The sequence below is a fragment of the Palaemon carinicauda genome, chromosome 9 (genome assembly GCF_036898095.1).
Source record: "Palaemon carinicauda isolate YSFRI2023 chromosome 9, ASM3689809v2, whole genome shotgun sequence".
NCBI classification, from domain to species: domain Eukaryota; kingdom Metazoa; phylum Arthropoda; class Malacostraca; order Decapoda; family Palaemonidae; genus Palaemon; species Palaemon carinicauda.
This window is the reverse complement of record NC_090733.1, coordinates 77,322,471-77,339,970: the sequence shown is the minus strand read 5'-3', so window position 1 is coordinate 77,339,970 and position 17,500 is coordinate 77,322,471. Positions and strand designations below refer to the sequence as shown.

Genomic DNA, 17,500 nt, shown 5'->3' with positions numbered 1-17,500 from the left:
AATTTCAACTAAATCTCTATTCAGGGATTCACCAACCCCAGATCTACATTCAGGGGATGGAATTGATGCAAAGAGAGAGCATCATCTGCATATGCAACAAGCTTGTTTTCTAGGCCAAACCATATGTCGTGTATATTGTATGAAAAGTAATAGGCCAAGAACACTACCCTGTGGAACACCGTATATCACATTTCTATACTCACTATGGTGCCCATCAACAACAACTCTTTTGAGATCTATTGCTTAAAAAATCAATAATAATGCTAAGAAACTACCCACCCACTCCCAACTGTTTGAGTTTGAAAACATGGGCCTTATGATTAATACGGTCAAAGACAGCACTAAAATCAAGGCCAATCATACGAGCTTCCTGACCACAATCAAGGGATTTCTGTACAGCATTGGAGATTGAAAGAAGGGCATCACATGCTCCAAGGCCTTTACGAAAACCAAATTGCAAACTAGGGAATAGATGATTACCTTCAGCAAACCTATTAGGACGTTTTGCCAGAAGACGTTCAAAAACTTTAGAAAATATGGGAGTTATGGAAATTGGGCGGTAATCAGTTGGACTTGAGCTACCACAAACACATTTACATAGAGGAGTAACATTACCAATTCTCCAACAAGTGCTAAAAGATCCTCTTCTTGCTAAATTGCGCAAAATAATGGATAACTTTGGAGCTAAAAAATCCCCCGTCTTTATATAAAACAAAGGAAAAATACCATTTGGGTCTACACCTCCATAAGCATCAAGGTCCATCAACAGAGCTTTAATTTCACGAAATCGAAAAGCTAAACTAGTTAGTTTACCCTCAGGAAAATAGGAATGAGGAACTTCAAGTTTTTCATTACTCTGTTTACTATCAAAAACATCAGCCAAAATGGTTGCCTTTTCCTTTGGACAGTGAGTGACTGAGCCATCTGGTTTAAGTAAAGGAGGAACGTGTTGCATCAACACCAAAGAGTGCCTATTCAAGGGTAGACCGCCATTTATGTTTCTGAGTTGTACCAGAAAGGGATTCTTTTACGGTTAAATTGTATTCCTTTTCAGTTGAGGCATAAACTCTCTGAGCAAAAGCTCGAAGCTGAGTATAGTTATTCCAGGTCAAATCTGATCTGTTACCCTTCCAAAGATGATAAGCCTCCTGCTTCTCCAAATAAGCACATCTACAATCATCATTGAACCACCGTTTGTCCTTCACTCGGTAGCTTAGCACACAAAAAGGGATACGCCTCTCAATTATGTTGACTAGATTCACATTCAAAGGGACAACAGGATCTACACTACTATATAATTGTGACCAATTCAAGCACAAAAGATCATACAAAATCCCATTCCAGTCTGCTTGGGATTTCATATAAATTTTACAAGAGTATGATACATCAGAGACAGGCTGCTCAGACTTCACTATTAATGAAATCAAGGCACGATCAGATGTCCTGACTGGAGAACCAACCTTACTAGTTATAACGCCAGGGGAGTCAGTGTATACGAGGTCCAAGCAATTACCAGACCTGTGAGTAGCTTCATTTATGATTTGCTCACCGCCTGATTCAGAGGCCAAGTCTAAACCTCTTAAGCCATGGCGATCGGTAGGAGAGATAAAACTTAACCACTCCCTATGGTGAGCATTAAAATCACCAACAAAGACAAAAGAAGCCTTTCTATCATCTTGTATCTTAGCCATAATGGTATAAAGACAATCGAAGATAGAATCATCCATGTCTGGATTCCGGTATATCGAACACAAATAAAAGTTGTTATGCCTGCCACAAACTTTTATTACCTGAACCCATGACATCCACATTGATAGCAGGACTTATGAGAAGCAGGGTACTCAGTCCTATTATACAATGCCATTCCCTTGGCCTTAGGGATGGCATCACGTTTCAACATTATTGGCTTCTTGAAACCAGTTATAAGGAGTTCAGATGATTGCCTCATATTAGAAACCAAATTTTTTGAGCACAAAAGAATATCATACTCTCTGGACTCAACTGTAAGATCTTGAATATTTACATGAAGACCACGAATATTGCAATACAGAAGACGACAATGATGAAATCTAGGACGTACTGGTTCCAGACTTTGCTCAATGTCTCCAGACAGCATAAGAATTAATAGAAATAAAAAAAAAAGACATATCATACTTAAAAACTAGATTAACAAGAATTATAACAAAAGCAATATGTACAGAATTATAAACAAAATAATTGATGAAACCCATAGACTAAGTAAAAAGTCGGAAAAACTACTGGTAAACATGGAGGAGCTGATACACCATGCAAGGCTAGATACCCTCCACGATAGCCACTTCAACTGAAGGGAGGACAAAGGGATGGTTTTGAGAAGAAAAATAATCAAAAAACGAGAAGACGACCTCTTGATAAACCACCAGGCATCCATGGCCCTTCTATTAAGCCTGCCCAACACACCATTTCAAAAAAACAAGAGGAAAAAAAAAACAAGATAGAAAAGTGTGCCCGAGTGTACCCTCAAGAAAGAGAACTAACCCAAGACAGTGGAAGACCATGGTACAGAGGCTATGGCACTACCCAAGACTACAGAACAATGGTTTAATTTTGGAGTGTCCTTCTCCTAGAATAGCTTCTTTCCATAGCTAAAGACTCTCTTCTACTCTTACTAAGAGGAAAGTACACTGAACAATTGCAGTACAGTAATTAATCCCTTGGGTGAAGAAGTGTTTAGTATCTCATTGTTGTCAGGTGTATGAGGAAAGATGACAAGAGAACAATGGTTTAATTTTGAAGTGTCCTTCTCCTAGCAGAGCTGCTTACCATAGCTAAAGAGTCTCTTCTACACTTACCAAGAGGAAAGTACACTGAACAATTGCAGTACAGTAATTAACCACTTGGGTGAAGAAGTGCTTAGTATCTCATTGTTGTCAGGTGTATGAGGAAAGATGAGAATATGTAAAGAATAGGCCAGACTATTCTGTGTATGTGTAGGCAAAGAAAAAATAAGCCGTAACCAGAGAGAGAGAGATCCAATGCATTACTTTCTGGCCAGTCGAAGGATCCAATAACTCTCTAGTGGTAGTATCTCAATGGGCGGCTGGTGCCCTGTATAAATAATATATATATATATATATATATATATATATATATATATATATATATATATATATATATATTTATATATATATATATATATATATATATATATATATATATATATATATATATATATATATATATATATATATCGTGCAACAGTAGACGCTACAAGAAATGCATCCGTTTCTAGTCCACTGCAGGAGAAAGCCCTTTGACATGTCTTTGGTCATTTCTGGAGTTTGACTACCTTTTATCACCCCGGTGGCCACTGCCGGTTGGTTATGTTAGGAGACTTGTCTGATCACTTCAACAAACCACCCTAGTATGGTGGCACTGACTAGTACAGTTTTGGGGGTGTATATATGTTAGGCTCCCCCCCCCCACCGTTAGGTAAGTAGATAAGAACACAGCTTGTAGGTTAGGTTAGGGGGGGGGAAGTTTAAGTTAGTTGGTGCCCATTTTAATGGACGCTGGAGGAACTGCCCGCTGATATACAAAGTCTCTGAGTTTTGTTGATCATGCCAATAGAAAAACCCTTTCACCACAATACTTACTTTTCTTACAACGTAGTTATATATGCTTTGTAAATAAAATAATGTGAAGCACTAAAAGTCCCATGTTAAGAATATATACTGTAAAATGTGAATATTACATTGATAATTAAATATATATATATATATAAAATTATCGTATATAAATAATTCTATTCTTTGAAGGGAAGGTTAATTGTTTAACGGGAGACCAATTAGTCTCCTTAAACATCTCACTTACATTCATTTTCTCTACTAGATCTATCTCAGTTTAGAGAAAATTGGGATGGTGGGGCACTAAGCGAGTTCTCTTAGTTAAGCAAATAAATGCAACATTTTAACTCTAGTTTCTGTTGGAGATTATAGATATTTTTAAAGTTTTTCTTTCATTTTCATGTTGATTTTTTATTTGTTATTACCGAGATCATAATACAACTATCCAAGGTCTCTAAATAAATTGTAAATTGTAGTTTGATGGTTCAACGTTTTTTAATGAGAATGTGCGAGTTTTTTAATTTGAAATTACTGATATCATAGTTTAACTATGCGTCTCTAAAAACATCTAATTTGGTTTGATTGTGCAATTTTTCTTGCAATGAGAGTGTGCCCCAATCATTCTGCTTTCTACTAGTATTCCTTTTTAAAACAATCATATTTTTTCCCCTTCCCCTCCTACTATTCCCCTCTTTCTCTGCTATTCCCTTTGCCAGATTTCTACTTCCACAGACCATCACTTAACCCAGACATTTATCTTTTGATTTTTCATTCAGATTGGCGGACTAAGTTCGGCTCCTCCTGAAACCCTGCATCTATTACTATCATCGCACAAGGAATTGTTTGTAGTAAGATAAACTTAAAGGGTAAAAAAACAAGCAATGGTTATTTGAAAAAAGAAAAAAATTCAAGGTAAACTCCTTTTATGTTCACCAGTTAGCCAGGCTCTTTATATTAATGCTGAAACCATTAAAAATCAGTGTACAGAATTATTTGCGGTATGATAAACACAGAGGGTAAAAAGATCATCAATAGTTATCTAAAAAAAAATATTTCAAGGTAAACTCCTAATTCATTTACCAGTTAATCAGGCTTTTCATATTGTGGCAGAAACCTTTAGAAGTTATTAAAGTAAAGAAGGGTTTGTGGTATGGTAAAAGCAGAGGGTAAAAAAATCAACAATAGTTATTTTTAAAAAATATTCTCAAAGTAAACTCCTAAGAGGTTTACCAGTTAACCAGGCAGAGGTCATTAGAAAGGATCAAAGTAATTTTTGACTCAATCTAACTGCAAATTCCATATATGACATAATTAATAGATTAAAATGGTTACATTGAAACCTAAAGTAGATTATCAACAACGTAGAGAAGAAACCTTATGTCCTAAGTAATATTAGTCAAAACACTACTAACATTTTTGGGGGAAGATTATTGTTGACCTATTGTATATATAGAGGATAATTTACAACAATTAAAATATATCCTATACTATAACAAGAATAAAACTCTGGAAAAGGGATATTCATTCTCAAAACAGATTAAATTCCAAAGATAATAATGACCCATAACTCAAAATTTAGAAGTATTTTCAAATTATACAAATATACTTTTATCCAATTCCAAAGTATTTCTGCCTATTGAATATTCATAAAAATCATGTAATAGTCACGAATGAAAAACAACCCGATATAAAAAAATAAAATATTAATGGCCCTTCTACATTATTATATTTCAGTCATTAATTTTGAATTTAATCCAACAAAAAGAATTAAAATGCATCACTTGTCAAGTGAAGTGAGGACTCTGATTCTGAGCATCAATAAAGTGTAACAAGTCTCTAACAAGCAAATTTTGCAAACAATGCTGAGCGCAGTAATGCTGCTTATTTGGCAAGCTACTGAGAATTGTCAATACCTTTACATAGTTTCTCACGGCAGAATAGTCTATTCTTTCTGAAGGTTTATTAACTTTGAGCTTCGTAACAACAGGCTTATACAACTCTCTGGCCATCTTGATCAGTGTCACATCATTCCACCATTCAGTCTGAGACCTTTTATGTGGCTTATATTCTAGCTGGCACTTTGTGCATGTAGGACATACTTCAGTTATAGACACAGCAGACTGGCAGTTTAAACAGGGGACCTGAATATTAGCTAAATCACTGTATAGGGGCCACTTTTCAATGCATGCTTCACATCTGCAATTTATATGGTATTTCTTAAGACGGGCCTTGCGATCACTATAGGACATTTCACCATAAGTTCTTATATAGCTATATGTAATTTCTTCACCCGCTGGGATGTATGTTATAGCTCTTAAGACCATCTTTTTACCATCAAAGTAAACTTGTGCTGTAGGATTACAGGAATGATTAATCAGAGATAGGGTTGGGAAAACTCCAGCCCCAAGGACCGTGCCAGGTAGCGACCCATCTTCTGTTTCAGAAATCTGGAAAAAATAAAAAAAATAAAAAAACATTAAGTATTGAAATATTTAACGTAATTCAAAATTCCTTCCCAAAATAATTGAAAATTATCAAATATTTCCAAGGCTATGGTGAGTAAAACAGAAGACTGAATAGCTACTACAAAGGGAATTGGTGGTTCCACATTTCTCATTACTTGACTAATCATTGTTAGGAATGGGCTAAAATAGGGTTGAGTCTTGTATCTTTGCAAAAAGAAATTAAAAAGAATGTGTATGATCAATAACGAAAAATACCAGCTAGTCTTAACAGCTTTTGATGTTTCCTTCGTCTGGTTTTCTGTGGGTATTCTTTTTTTCTGATAGTCTAATGTTAATTCCATTTAAATATCAGATAAAAAAAAAAGTCTAGGACAATAGACATAAGGTAGTCATGATACTATTTACAGCAAAACAAATCTAAATAATATAAAAAAGAAATGGTCTAGAATTAAATTTTATTACCTTTTACAGGGTTGATTTACAAAGGAAATTATATGAAACAGAGGATTTCTTTCTCTGCATATACAGATGTCAATATGATAGTCTGGTTTGATAAAGAAAGTAGCAAATTATATATAAATCAGTTTTACCACACAATATCAATAGAAAAAAAAATAATTATAATTACCTCATATCGTGAAATTTCTTGTGCGTTATATGGAAGGCTAAATAGCAACCTCAAAAGTATTGTTCCTGTCATTTTGATATCTTTTCTTGTTGGAATAAACGCTGATCCATTTATATCATTGAAAAACTCATGAGAGGCTATTAAGGATTTAAGAAGAAGATAAGCTGTGATGCATTTGTCGAATATTTCCGAGTTCGAAAGTCTTTCTTTATGATTAACCATGTGGTATACATTTCTAAATTCCTCTGATGTATATTTTCTTTCTCCATTGAAGCCTTTCAGAATAGGTGTGAGTACATTCTCTTCGTTCCTGAGTTGAGTAATTATCTTGCTTAGATATGGGTATCCTTCTTTGAGTAGAATCTTGCATGCTAGGTTTGATATTGCTTGGTCGCAAGAGTAGTTTTGCTGAACATAAAAATGTAGGAATTGATTACATTCAAGTAAGTGGTCTCCTGTCATGCCTTGAAGCCAGCAATCTATACTACAAAAGACCACCTAGTACAAAACGAAATACTCAAATTAGTAAATTGGATGAACAACAATTTTGTTAAAACAAACAGACATCTAATAATCAAAATCTTATTTTATGCTTTCTAATTTGTTGAAGGATATTAAAAGAAATCGAGAGATATCTTCTAGAATGCTTATCTTACACTAAAAACCAATAAGCCAAATTTTCAATTGAACCTCGCCTATAGCTTCATAAATGGATATACCAATACTAGATTTCTCCAATAAGTTAAAAAAGAAATATGCTACATTATTTTCCCTTTATGAAGTAAAATCTAACTAAACAGGGAGTAAACTACGTCCTAGTTGCATTCCATGCCCTGTAAATTTCTAATCCTGATTCAATAGTAATCGTCATGATAATAAATAGACATATATATATATATATATATATATATATATATATATATATATATATATATATATATATATATATATATATATATATATATATAGATATATATATAGATATATATATAGATATATATATATATATATATATATATATATATATATATATATATATATATATATCTATATCTATATATATATATATATATATATATATATATATATATATATATATCTATATCTATATATATATATATATATATATATATATATATATATATATATCTATATATATATATATATATATATATATATATATATATATATATATATATATATATATATTTAAATTTTACAAATTTAGACGTGTTTTTCATAATCAAATAAGACATATATTTTTTATAAATTAATGTTTGGATTCTCTTAACGACCTCGGGATCAGAGCCCCAGTCGAAATATCACAAAGACTAGAGCTTGTAACCGGCCGGGAGTCGAACCCTGGTCCGGCAAACTTGTATAGACAGTGACTACCACTTGGCCACGAAAAAAGATATAAGTCAATAACAATTCTTCTGTACTTTGTGTAATTTGTGTGATTTCGCCTGGGGCTCTGATCCTGAGGTCGTTAGGAGAATCCAGACATTAACGTATCAAAAATATATGGCTTATTTGAACATGAAAAACACGTCTAAATGTGCAAAATTTATCAATAATCGAATGCCAAGTAACAAACTACCAATTAGCTACGATGGTGAACTTGGGTTGATTTCAGTTCTAAGTACAAAACACCTGAATTCGACAGGTATAAGTACAAAAGAATTGTCATAGGACTTTTCTAGTCACTGTCTATACAAGTTTGCCGGATAATGGTTCGACCCCCAGCCGGTCACAAGCTCTTGTCTTTGTGTGATTTCTCCTGGGGCTCTGATCCCGAGGTCGTTATAAGAATCCAGACATTAATATATAAAAAATATATGGCTTATTTGAATATATATATATATATATATATATATATATATATATATATATATACTTATTTTATTTTATGAATGACCTTTTCTACTCGGTTTACCGAATATATATAAAGTTCTATACAAGATATATCCAAATTAAAAAAGAGAAAAAAAAGCATATGCGGTACACATATTTTCAGTAATTATGAAAAGTATAATTTACCTGCGTACATCTGTGGCATGGGTGAGCAGCTAAACACCTTTTAAAGCAAACGCAACAGAAGCTTTTTTTGTTACAGCTGTATAGAGTAGAAGCATAACAAGAATCTATCGCTAAAACCTCTCCTGTAAAAGTAAAACAAGATCAAATTGTGAAATAAATAAAAAATGCTTTGTCTCGAATGGGCTAATAGTTATAATTAAATGCTGGCAATTTCTGGTCTTTAATTTGCTTAATTTCTCAAAACATAGTTGACCGAAGAATGTTCCGTTGATCTCTTCAAGTCTCTTATCAGGTCATTTACTTTACAAATAATAAGACTTTTGTAAAAGGTCGTATCATTGCAATTACTGCTAAGACTCGTGAACGATTAATTATACTATTTCTTTAAAAATTCCCCAATTTCTACTGTATTCTCTTTCTGCTGTTCTTTGTAACTCTTACAGATTTTATTTTTCAAACACTATGCATATTGCTATTATATCTGATCTCTTTTTACATGTGTGGTCGATATCTCCATATTAACATTAAGAATAAGGATAATACACAATTAAAAAAAGGCATAGGGAATAAAAAGATTGAAACGAATACCTTAAAATGTGAATAACAGAAATAAAAAGCAATTTCAACAGGAAACGCCTTGTGAAGGCTGAACCCAACTACACAAATATGAAATTTTAAAGTTCTGCTTCCTTGATATCAAAGTGAAGGAATTGAATGTCGTGGTCTCCACACACATGCAGTGTGAATTCCTGATTTTCTATTTATGATTCACTGTTCTTTGAACAAGTAGAAAGTATCCAAAGCTTTGAATTGTTTCTCCTATTCAGGATATTCCCACTTCTAAAACATACTTAAAATACTTATTAATTTAAAGTTACCTGGAGAAGCCATGTAGCGTATATTGATAAATAATTTTTAAAAGATGTAGACGTGCAGTTTCCATGTCAAAAGTTTACTTTGACCTTTCCCATCCGAGCTGTGATAAGATTTTTTTTTTTTTTTTTTGTATAAACGTGCTGCTTATTTCTTACCTCAATTCAGGAATAACTTTATTTCCTAAACACTTCATGGTGACCGTGAACACATCTTTACTAACATCCTTCTCTTCATTGAAACGTAACCTAATAATCTTTATTTCATAAGTTTTATGCTATGCACTATATCATACAATGACATATATAAACAACAAAATATTCCCTTTACTTGTGGCCTCCAATACTCCTCAAATATTCACTCAAGTAACATTTTGTGTACAGCAGAAATTGAATCTTCAGACTAATCTGTTTAGCGACTCCTTTCCTTCGGCTACTAAAATACTACATTCAACCCATTCTTTCTCTGCTTTTATTTATCTATAGAATACGTTAATTTTCGTGATACGTCTTTCCCCCTTCCCATTTTTTTTTTGTCTGTTGCTAATTGGTAAAAGGTTTTGTTTATATCAATAGACTTAGCACATAAAAAAACAGCAGATAATATGTTTCAGTTTCCAAGATAGAAGCAATAATATACATGACTGGGCCTTTCTTCAATGTTACATAACCGCTGAAAGCTTTCCAACAAATTGTGAAGCATTATTAATGTTTGCTAAAAACAAGTGTCAAAACATGGAAACTTCTTTCACAAGTTCATTGCTGATAATACCCATTACTACTTACCAGGATCTATGTCACGCTGGGCAATAAGTGATCTGCCTTTAATAGAACTGCACGAGAGGCCGACGGCACTGTCCAATCTTGGTAGCGTTGCATTGCAACTGTTCAGCATTGGCTGAATGGGGGTTTCAGGTTTATATCTTCCTATCAAATCTTCCATCTTGTACGGGCTTGATAAAAAATTGGATATTACATTTTTCTCTTTTGTAACAAGAACCTTTCTGAATATTTCAACAAAATTGGTATATGTTAACTCGTAGTCTGAATCTTGAAGCAATACATTTGATTTTGCAAGTTTCAAGAGTTTGATACACTCCATACGTCTTCTTTCTATTTTTTCTTTATTTCTGCCAACGCAAGAACCATATATCTTTGCCAAATTCAAGTCAATAAGGCACTTTTCATATTTCATCAATGTAAATAAACAGTCGGAACGGCAGGTATAGCAATGTGATAAGTTTCTCAAATCACTTAAATCTCTCTTTGACAATATATTTCCTTTAGTAGTTTTGCGACAATTATAAACACACGTCACAGTCATTATCGGATTTGGAGCAACCAAAACTGCTTGGTTATAATAATGTAGAGCTAATTTGGGATTGCTTTTTCTTAAGCTATCAGCTTCTGTCAGAAAATTGGAACAATCTTCTGCAGATTTTGAGCCCAAACAAAATGTTATTTTTAGGTATTCATGGCATTCCTTTAAATTCCAGATAGTGGTAAAGAGATCTTCCTCTGATTTTCTCCCTGTAAAATATGACTTTATTTCCTTGTACCTTTCAGCAGTAATGTTCTTTTTAAAGTTTTCTTTCATACTATCCACATTTCTCAGATCACTAGAACATAATCTATGTGCTTTATCTTGAGCTTCCTGCGTTTCAACTGGATCAGATACCTCTGTATCAAAGGAAAAGTTAGATATAAAACTGTATTCTTCATCCTTACTATTTTCATCTGAAGTATCCGCGTCTTTACTCTTGAAAGAAGTCTCATGATCAATTGTTTTAAAATCACTTATATCTATATTTGGTGTTTCATTTGATGGATCATCAAGGGATGAGACTGGTCCCCTTTGAAGGCTTTCAATTTGCGATACCTCTAATCTAATATCAGCTGACGGGAGCGAAGGGGTTTCAGGGATCGGAGACAAAGGACGGGATGCCAAGTCGCCAGTGTTGATATCTCGCGAAGCCGAGCGTCTCTTCGGGATGGCGCCTTTAGTATGCATTTTGTACAATGAAATTTAAGCATATATGTTTCCTGAAAGAAAATGTTCTGTTTTATTTTTTTTCGGGCTAAATATAAAGGTTACCCTAATAACCAACAGTAAATTGGTGGAAAACTGAGATCTTAATAGTTCAATGATAATTATAAAAACTGAACTTGAACATTTTCTATTTGTATTCATTTGAAAATTATGTTTAAACGTTTTGAAAATTAAGTCTTTGTAAGAAGGGGAGAAGGGGAGAAGAGGAGAGTTTAGTTGTTAGTGTAGCTGTTATATAAAAGTTATTTGAAAAACAAAATGTCCTAATGACCTCTTACAGCTCCTGAAAAAAAGAATGCAAAATAACTTTACGTATAAGCATTCGGGAAATCTCCAACTGAAGGCTTAATGGAGGGTGTGTAGAAGGATTAGTAGAAAAATAGGGAACATATTATTCTTATATAGGCTAAGAATCAATACAATAATGCGCAAAGATTATATATATATATATATATATATATATATATATATATATATATATATACATATGTATATATACATATATACATATATAAATTGAATTGGTCACAATTATATAATAGTGTAGATCCTGTTGTCCCTTTGAATGAGAATCTAGTCAACATAATTGATAGGCGTATCCCTTCTCGTGTGCTAAGGTACCGAATGAAGGACAAACCGTGGTTCAATGATGATTGTAGACGTGCTTATTTGGAGAAGCAGGAGGCCTATCACCTTTGGAAGGGTAACAGATCAGATTTGACCTGGAACAACTATACTCAGCTTCGAGCTTTTGCTCAGAGAGTTTATGCCTCAACTGAAAAGGAGTACAATTTAATCATAAAAGAAACCCTCTCTGGTACAACTCAGGAACATAAATGGTGGTCTACCCTTAAATCTGCACTCTTTGGTGTAGATGCAACAGTTCCTCCTTTACTTAAACCAGATGGCTCAGTCACGCACTGTCCAAAGGAAAAGGCAACCCTTTTGGCTGATGTTTTTGACAGTAAACAGAGTAATGAAAAACTTGAACTTCCTCATTCCTGTTTTCCTGAGGCTAAACTAACTAGTTTAGCTTTTCGATCTCGTAAGATTAAAGCTCTGTTGATGGACCTTGATGCTTATGGAGGTGTAGACCCTAATGGTATTTTTCCTTTGTTTTTTATAAAGACAGCAGATTTCTTAGCTCCAAAGTTATCTGTTATTTTACGCAAGTTAGCAAGAAGAGGAGCTTTTAGCACTTGTTGGAGAATTGGTAATGTTACTCCTCTATGTAAATGTGTTTGTGGTAGCTCAAGTCCCACTGATTACCGCCCAATTTCCATAACTCCCATATTATCTAAAGTTTTTGAACGTCTTCTGGCAAAACGTCTTAATAGGTTTGCTGAAGGTAATCATCTATTCCCTAGTTTGCAATTTGGTTTTCGGAAAGGCCTTGGAGCATGTGATGCCCTTCTTACAATCTCCAATGCAGTACAGAAATCCCTTGATTGTGGTCGGGAAGTTCGTATGATTGGCCTTGATTTTAGTGCTGCCTTTGACCGTGTTAATCATGAGGCCCTTGTTTTCAAACTGAAACTGTTGGGAGTGGGTGGGTCGTTTCTTAGCATTATTACTGATTTTTTAAGTAGTAGATCTCAAAGAGTTGTTGTTGATGGGCACCATAGTGAGTATAGGAATGTGATATCCGGTGTTCCACAGGGTAGTGTTCTTGGCCCATTACTTTTCATACTATATACACATGACATGTGGTTTGGCCTAGAAAATAAGCTTGTTGCATATGCAGATGATGCTACTCTCTTTGCATCAATTCCATCCCCTGAATGTAGATCTGGGGTTGGTGAATCCCTTAATAGAGATTTAGCTAAAATTAGTGCATGGTGCAAATTATGGGGTATGAAGTTGAATCCTAACAAAACTCAAAGTATGATTGTAAGTAGGTCAAGGACGGTGGCTCCTCAACATCCGGATCTCAGTATTGATAATGTTTCTTTAAATTTGTATGACTCTTTCAAAATTTTAGGCGTGATTCTTGACAGCAAATTTATTTTTGAGAAACATATAAGGTCTGTGTCTTCTTCAATTGCACAAAAAATTGGCTTATTGAGAAAGTCTTTTAAGATATTCGGTGATCAATCTATTCTGAAGAAGTGTTTTAATTCTTTTATTCTACCTTGTTTTGAGTATTGTTCTCTTGTCTGGTCTTCAGCTGCTGATTCTCATCTTAATTTGTTGGACAGAAACTTACGGTCTATTAAATTTCTTATTCCTGATCTAGATATTAATCTCTAGCACCGTCGATCAATTAGTTCATTATGCATGTTTCATAAGATTTTTCATAACTCTGACCATCCTTTACATTCAGATCTCCCTGGACAATTCTATCCTGTTCGTAATACTAGGCAGGCAGTTAATTCTAATACCCAGGCCTTCTCCATCATAAGACTCAATACTACGCAGTACTCTAGAAGTTTTATTCCAGCTGTTACCAAGTTGTGGAATGATCTTCCTAATCGGGTTGTTGAATCAGTAGAACTTCAAAAGTTCAAAGTTGAAGCAAATGCTTTTTTGTTGACCAGGCGGACATGAGTCTTTTTATAGTTTATATATAACATATTTGTTGTTGGAGTTGTTAATAGTTTATATATGATATATCTCTTTTGACATTACTTTTTCTAGAATGATTTATTGTTAATTTGTTCTCTTCAGTTATTTATTTCCTTATTTCCTTTCCTCACTGGGCTATTTTTCCCTATTGGAGCCCCTGGGCTTATAGCATCTTGCTTTTCCAATTAGGGTTGTAGCTTGGATAGTAATAATAATAATAATATATATATATATATATATATATATATATATATATACATATGTATATATATATATATATATATATATATATATATATATATATATATATATATATATATATATATATATAAATGTATAAATATGTATATATATACTCCCCGGATAGCTAAGTTGGTAGCGTCGCAGGCTTCTGTTTCAGAGGTCCCGAGTTCGGTCCCCGCCAAGGAGGCGAATACCGTGAGACCTTCTACCGGAAGGTACTCCTCAGAGTGGCACCTGGGGGGGATAGTCCCTGCTGGCTTATGGTCGCCCGAGGAGAATGATGTAGATCGTCTCTGTGGAGACCTAGAACCCGCAACTTTAAATTTAACTATCATATATGTGTATATATACATACATATATATATATATATACATATATATATATACATATATATATATATATATATATATATATATATATATATATATATATATATATATACTGTATATATATATATACATATATATATATATATATATATATATATATATATATATATATACTGTAGGTATATATATATATATATATATATATATATATATATATAAAATAGATATATATATATATATAGATATACATAAATATATAAATATATATATATATATATATATATATATATATATATATAAAATAGATATATATATATACAGATATACATAAATATATATATATATATATATATATATATATATATATATATATATATACATAAATATATATATATATATATATATATACATAAATATATATATATATATATATATATACAGATATATATATATATATATATATATATATATATATATATATACAGATATACATATATATATATATATATATATATATATATATATATATATATATATACAGATATATATATATATATATATATATATATATATATATACAGATATACATATATATATATATGTATATATATATATATATATATATATATATATATATATGATGTATATATATTTACGCTACATACATACATACATACATAAATATATATATATATATATATATATATATATATATATATATATAGATAGATATATATATATATATATATATATATATATATATATATATATATATATCTATATATAAATATATATATGCATATGTATCTATCTATTTATATATATATATATATATATATATATATATATATATATATATATATATACATACATATATAGCACTTGTTGGAGAATTGGTAATGTTACTCCTCTATGTAAATGTGTTTGTGGTAGCTCAAGTCTCACTGATTACCGCCCAATTTCCATAACTCCCATATTATCTAAAGTTTTTGAACGTCTTCTGGCAAAACGTCTTAATAGGTTTGCTGATGGTAATCATCTACTCCCTAGTTTGCAATTTGGTTTTCGTAAAGGCCTTGGAGCATGTGATGCCCTTCTTACAATCTCCAATGCTGTACAGAAATCCCTTGATTGTGGTCAGGAAGTTCGTATGATTGGCCTTTATTTTAGTGCTGCCTTTGACCGTGTTAATCACGAGGCCCTGGTTTTCAAACTAAAACAGTTGGGAGTGGGTGGGTTGTTTCTTAGCATTATTATTGATTTTTTAAGTAATAGATCTCAAAGAGTTGTTGTTGATGGGCACCATAGTGATTATAGGAATGTGATATCCGGTGTTCCACAGGGTAGTGTTCTTGGCCCATTACTTTTCATACTATATACACATGACATGTGGTTTGGCCTAGAAAATAAGCTTGTTGCATATGCAGATGATGCTACTCTCTTTGCATCAATTCCATCCCCTGAATGTAGATCTGGGGTTGGTGAATCCCTTGATAGAGATTTAGCTAAAATTAGTGCTTGGTGCAAATTATGGGGTATGAAGTTGAATCCTAACAAAACTCAAAGTATGATTGTAAGTAGGTCAAGGACGGTGGCTCCTCAACATCCGGATCTCAGTATTGATAATGTTTCATTAGATTTGTATGACACTTTAAAAATTTAAGGTGTGATTCTCGACAGTAAATTTACTTTTGAGAAACATATAAGGTCTGTGTCTTCTTCAATTGCACAAAAAAATAGGCTTATTGAGAAAGTCTTTCAAGATTTTCGGTGATCAATCTATTCTGAAGAAGTGTTTTAATTCTTTCATTCTACCTTGTTTTGGGTATTGTTCTCCTGTCTGGTCTTCAGCTGCTGATTCTCATCTTAATTTGTTGGACAGAAACTTACGGTCTATTAAATTTCTTATTCCAGATCTAGATATTAATCTCTGACAACGTCGTTCAATTAGTTCATTGTGCATGTTGCATAAGAGTTTTCATAACTCTGACCATCCTTTACATTCAGATCTCCCTGGACAATTCTATCCTGTTCGTAATACTAGGCAGGCAGTTAATTCTAATAGCCAGGCCTTCTCCATCATGAGGCTCAATACTACGCAGTACTCTAGAAGTTTTACTCCAGCTGTTACCAAGTTGTGGAATGATCTTCCTAATCGGTTAGTTGAATCAGTAGAACTTCAAAAGTTCAAAGTTGGAGCAATCGCTTTTTTTTTGACCAGGCGGACATGAGTCTTTTTAAAGTTTATTTATGACATATTTGTTTTTGATGTTGTTAATAGTTTATATATGACAGGTCTGTTTTGACGTTGTTACATTTTTTAGTATGATTTATTGTTAATTTGGTCTCTTCATTTATTTATTTCCTTATTTCCTTTCCTCAATGGGCTATTTTCCCCTGTTGGAGCCCCTGGGCTTATACCATCTTGCTTTTCTAACTATGGTTGTAGCTTGGATAGTGATAATAATAATCATATATATAGATATACAGATATATATATATATATATATATATATATATATATATATGTATATATATACATATATATCAATATATATATATATATATAGATATATATATATATATTTATATATATAGATGTAAATATATATATATTTATATATATATATATATATATATATATATATATATATATATATATATATATCTACATATTTATATATACATACATATATGTATCT

At 32.4% G+C, this 17,500-nt stretch overlaps 1 protein-coding gene across 2 annotated transcripts in view; it reads right to left on the bottom strand.

The window, feature by feature from the left end:
* Nucleotides 1-4,499: 4,499 nt before the first annotated feature.
* The window catches only part of LOC137647007 (SET and MYND domain-containing protein 4-like), a 79,182-nt gene continuing 66,181 nt past the window's right edge, over nucleotides 4,500-17,500 (bottom strand). For both annotated transcript variants that reach the window (XM_068380112.1, XM_068380113.1), the window contains exons 2-5: nucleotides 10,397-11,653; nucleotides 8,739-8,860; nucleotides 6,699-7,196; nucleotides 4,500-6,052 (exon numbers count right to left, since the gene is read on the bottom strand). In XM_068380112.1, the coding sequence (XP_068236213.1) occupies nucleotides 5,390-6,052; nucleotides 6,699-7,196; nucleotides 8,739-8,860; nucleotides 10,397-11,621 (2,508 nt within the window). In that variant the 5' untranslated portion in view covers nucleotides 11,622-11,653 and the 3' untranslated portion in view covers nucleotides 4,500-5,389. The remainder of the gene's footprint in view (nucleotides 6,053-6,698; nucleotides 7,197-8,738; nucleotides 8,861-10,396; nucleotides 11,654-17,500) is intronic.